This window comes from Odontomachus brunneus, unplaced genomic scaffold, assembly GCF_010583005.1.
Source record: "Odontomachus brunneus isolate Ranch 3 - 2012 unplaced genomic scaffold, Obru_v1 Obru_scaffold_053, whole genome shotgun sequence".
In the NCBI taxonomy this organism is placed as follows: Eukaryota; Metazoa; Arthropoda; class Insecta; order Hymenoptera; family Formicidae; genus Odontomachus; species Odontomachus brunneus.
The window spans coordinates 1,488,712-1,493,740 of record NW_022639503.1 but is presented as its reverse complement, the minus strand read 5'-3'; the positions used below and the strand labels follow the sequence as shown (position 1 = coordinate 1,493,740).

The following is a 5,029-nucleotide window of genomic DNA, read 5'->3' as shown; positions in this document are numbered from 1 at the left end:
TATATATATATATTTTTTTATATATATATATATATATATATATATATATATATATATATATATATATATATAATTCTTGTTGTGTGCTTTTATATTAGGTCAAATACACAGACATGTAGAATAAATTGCGCATTGCTTTAGGAGAAGAATGATTTCAACATTGGTAAGAGAGGGCGATGGAGAGAAAGATGCTTTCCTCGTCTAATAGTCTAGTTTTTAGGGAAAATGAAGGAAGACACGTGATCACATGATCAATGCGTCTTCTCATTCTTTCACTATTTCTCTCTCTCTCTCTCTCTTGTTTCTCCTAAAGTACTTTGACAGAAAAAGCATTTTTTATTTACAGATTTAGCATATCTTTGTTCTTCAATTTTATCATCAGCCATAAGAATGCGCAATCTGTTCTGTATAAGTCTCTATAGTCACATGAATTAAACAACAAATTCTTCTACTATTTTGCAAATAACTCCGTAGATTTTTGAGTTATTAAAGAAGATTAGTTAACAGTCGTGCGAGATTACTCGCCATCTTCTTTAATTAATAACTCGAAAATCGACGTAGTTATGTGAAAGATGATAGAGGACCTTGTTGCTCAGTTTGACCTAATTTACCCGCACACGAGTGTTTGCAGCCACCTATTGTCAAACAGCCTGTGTATTAACACGTAAGAAATCAAGCAGAAGTAAAGCAGTGCGCGATAATCTTGTTATCTGAAAAAATCCAGCGCTATTAAAGCGAGTCCAATGTCAGGCTGCGTGATTTATGAGCCCGATGTGTCGCCGTTGTATGATTAAGTATTCCGAGAACAATTTTCTGCGGATCCCCGGCGTGTATAGGGATGACTCGACGCTCTGGCGCATCAAATTCTAACGACAGCCCCGGCCGAATTTGGAATTGCTGTTTGCCCCCGAGAATTTGATACGAACTCGTCGCCCCGGTATCGTCGCAGCCGCATCAAATTCTAATGACGCCGTCTGACGAATTTGGCATCCGCCCGTCTCCACGCGGAATTTCGCGCGCGAAGTCTCGTCGTCACGATATTTCGGTTCTCGTCGCAGTCTCCGGCGGATTTAGAGTTAGTTTCTTCCCGCGAAAATTTAATAGAGAGCCGTCTGATGTCTCGAAGGCGCCAAAGCTCGCGCAATAAACTCCCGCAGTGCGCATCCCCGAGACGCCGCGACCCTTCCTTGTCGCGGACAAGGAGAGAATAAGAATGAAGTTCTCACCATGACGAGCATGTTGGCGGCGGCTGGCTTGACCTGCGTGCGAAAATAATTGTGGGTCTCGACGATCTTCTGCCGCACTTTACTGCTGGTGGTCCTTATTAATCTGACGGGGACTCGGTCGCCGTACAATCGTGGCGCTGGAAACAAAAAGGGAAGACCTCCTTTCAATAACCGACATCTGTCGCCGATGAGAGCCCGCCTCGGGGCTCGACGATTCCATTTCCGACTGCCGCCTATTCTCCCCATGACGGACAAAGGGAAACCCTTGACCGGAACGCGGGGATCGAGCGATTACATTTCGCTCGCCGGCGAGCTTTTTAAATCGAGATACAGTGTAATGTATAGGGACAAGGCAAAAGGAATACACAAGGTAGAATGGAGTTGCGGAAGTTCCGTGACTCCTCGTGACGAGCCCTCCCAGACGGTATTGAGACTCGTTGAAGCGATCGAGTTGGTGTCTCTCGACGAACGTTCCCTTAATATATCGAATCAAGTCGTCGACTCGTAGCTTTCGTAACTCTCTTTTTATCGAAAATTTTGTTTCCCGCTAAAATACTATTTACGACAGAGACTGGTCCAATAAATATTCGTTATTATTAAGGTAAGGGATTACCGACTGCTAAGTAATAAGCAGCTTATCGACTCTCTCTCTCTCTCTCTCTCTCTCTCTCTCTCTCTGCGAGTGTCTGGAAGAAAGAACTCGTTGTCTTCGTATCCTTCTCGAATAACACGGTACTTGAATTGTACAAAGTTTCAAATAGCACGGACGACACTACGCTACAACCTTTGAATAGCACGGAATAGCATTTCTGAATTGCACGAAGATCAGATAACACGGTCACTCAGTAAAGAACGATGCGAATAAAGAAATAAAAAATTGCACGAATTCTATACATACACACACACACACACACGCGCAGAAAAATACCATTGTACTGCTAAGAAAAACAATTATTCAGTTTATTTCACTATTTTTAAGCAATGGTTCCCTACAATGAAAGATATTTTTTTGATAATAGTCTTAAAACTCATCACGAATTAAAGAGAAGCTCATTATCATGTATTTAAAAGTAAAATCTATTCTCTTCGCAAGAATATTATGAATTTTAATGAAATTATAATGAAACTGTATGAAATTATAGAATATAAAATGTTGTCGAAGAAACATTTGAAACATTTGAAACATTTGTTTGACTTTATGTAGTAACCATTTAATTGAATTTTTGTTTTAATTTAATATTCTTCACTGAAATACTAAACACTCAATGCTAATGCTCATTCACAGCAATAAATTTTATATCCCACAAATAAAAATTTTAAAATATTTTCTTCTCAGCGTAGGATTCAGAATGTACTTTAAATACTGAGAAAAAACCTAGAAAATTTATTTATAGGTTATAAAATTTATTTCTGTGTACACTTTATATACACTTTATATCCCACAAATAAATTTTCGAATATTTTTGTCTCAGTGTAAATTTAATCCTTATGATAAAATTGTGATAGATTTGTGAATATATAAACTTATGGCATACACTTAAAACAAATATGCAGTTTGCATTTTTCTGTGTGTACAAACAAAAAAAATATCATGTTACTATGAAAAGCGATTACTTCTTTTGCGCAATGGTTATCTGCAGTAAGAAATATTTTCTTGATAATAGTTTTGAAATATACTCATTATAAACTTGAGAGAAGCTTATTATCGTGTACTTAAAAGAAAAAATTATTCTCTTTGCAAGAATTTCTCTTTGTTATAAAACTCGAAGAAGAAGTCGAAGAAGAAATTGGAGTTCGACTCTATCTGTAGTAAGCAAATTAAATTTTTGTCTCAATTTGATATTTTTCATTGGGATGCTAAACTTACTAGGATTCATAATGTATTTTGAATAATTTTGGTAAGCTTATGATGAAACTGAAATTGCGAATGTATAAACTTATGACACACTTGCGAAACAAATAATATTTATTCGAATAATACAAAACTAATCAGGCGTGTGACATATAAACCAATTGTACGTACTATTCAAGAGTCATCCGTATTTATAGCTTGAGGCAATGGAAACAAGATCATCCTTCCTTTAATTCGCTATTCACGCATCGTTATGACCGTCGGGAAAGCTGTTGTAATTCTGATTCCGGAAACGCGAGTTTCCGATCGTCCTGTCCCCGAGCGCTACGTATTTTCTTTTTTTTTAAAAGGATGGGGAGGGGAGGAGGGGGAAATTACGTGGATTTCCTACGGAAAATCAGCCTGTTGTGTCCGTGATGCAAGCACGCGCGGCGAAACAAGCGCGTCTCTTGCAATCGCGACGCGGGGCCTCCCGTAGCCCCGACGTTTGCCGATCGGAATCGATTTTCCGCCAGCTCGCGACGCGCCGGAAGCTTTTCCGATCGTTTCGAGAATCCGAGTGTCCATGATGGGATAACGGCTGAAAAACGAGAGCGTTCCGATCGGATACCTTTCCGAACGCGCGTCTACACGATGGGCTCTCTGACCCGTATAATGTAACGCATCTCGAACCAGCCAAGTACGAAGACCTGCCGTGAAACTTCACGAACTTCCATTTCTTAGACATGACACAAGGAGTGCGTAAGAACGCAGCGAGAGCAGAAATCGGGGAACGGATGTGATTTGAAGATACAACGAATCGCGGTATTATGAACGTAGCGTGACGGCAACGTCGTTTGCATTATATGCCCCGACATTTTCGCTGTAACATCATGATTCATACTGTGTAAAAAGAGACTCCCGCAGTATACGGACAGAATGAAGAACAGGTGAGGCAGGTGAGAGCCAAACTGCGAATGCTTGTATAAATACTTTCAATTATGGGAGAATAATAATGTCTGACAGAATATTAACGCGCGCGCGCTGAATATTTTTTCGAAATTGCAGCGCATTAATTAATATTAATATTAATTAACTCCTCACTTCCCCGTTCTAATTATTTAATTATGTATTTTCTATGCATGTTTAATGTAACGAAAAATATTACCTCAGCCAGAAGTCAGAATGTGATATAATATAATAATAATAATATAATAATATTATAATATAGATTATAATATAATAATATTATAACGCGTGCGTTTACACTGTTAAATATTATTATTCTCCTATAATTTAAAATATTCGCATCCGTTTGGCTTTTAGGAGAAACGAGGTTTAGAAGTCACACAGATTAATCGTCACAAAGTTTATATATTTTACATATAACAAGAAGTATATTCTTTTCTGTAGTAAGTATAAGTTGCTTGTATCATGTTAATTGGATGTACGAAGTGACAGAAACATTGCATGTGGTATTATGAGCACTTTTTCAATATTGGATACGCGGTGAGTAAATTTTTTATCTTTATTTTTATTGATCCATCGGTTTTAGAATTTCTAATTATAATCTCTCTTTAGGTATGAGAAATATTATTGATTTGAATAATTTTTCGTGTGCATTTCGTTAACAGTTACTGCAACACACAATTTATAAATATAATCTCTCTTATTACAAATGACAGTACGGGCCAAATTAAATGAGATTAGTTGTCACATGCAAATCAGTCTCGTAACTATGATGTGACTTACGCAAGAGCGTGAAAACATATACAATGATTTATTATGTTATATATGTCACGATAGTGAGTCGTAAAATTATATATATATATATATATATATATATATATATATATATATATATATATATATTAGATGAAGTAAAAAGTTCTGAGCGTTTTTTCGCTTTATTTCGACGATGAAATTAACATAGTTAGGATTATCCGATTTCGATCAAATATGCGCCGTTTTG

The 5,029-nt window shown here is 37.2% G+C and overlaps 1 protein-coding gene across 6 annotated transcripts in view; it reads right to left on the bottom strand.

Moving 5' to 3' along the window:
- Positions 1-5,029, bottom strand: part of LOC116845570 (cysteine-rich secretory protein 2-like) — a 131,480-nt gene that overhangs the window by 29,351 nt on the left and 97,100 nt on the right. For all 6 annotated transcript variants that reach the window (XM_032818367.1, XM_032818369.1, XM_032818372.1 and 3 more), the window contains exon 3: positions 1,227-1,363. In XM_032818367.1, coding sequence (XP_032674258.1) covers positions 1,227-1,363 — 137 coding nt within the window. The remainder of the gene's footprint in view (positions 1-1,226; positions 1,364-5,029) is intronic.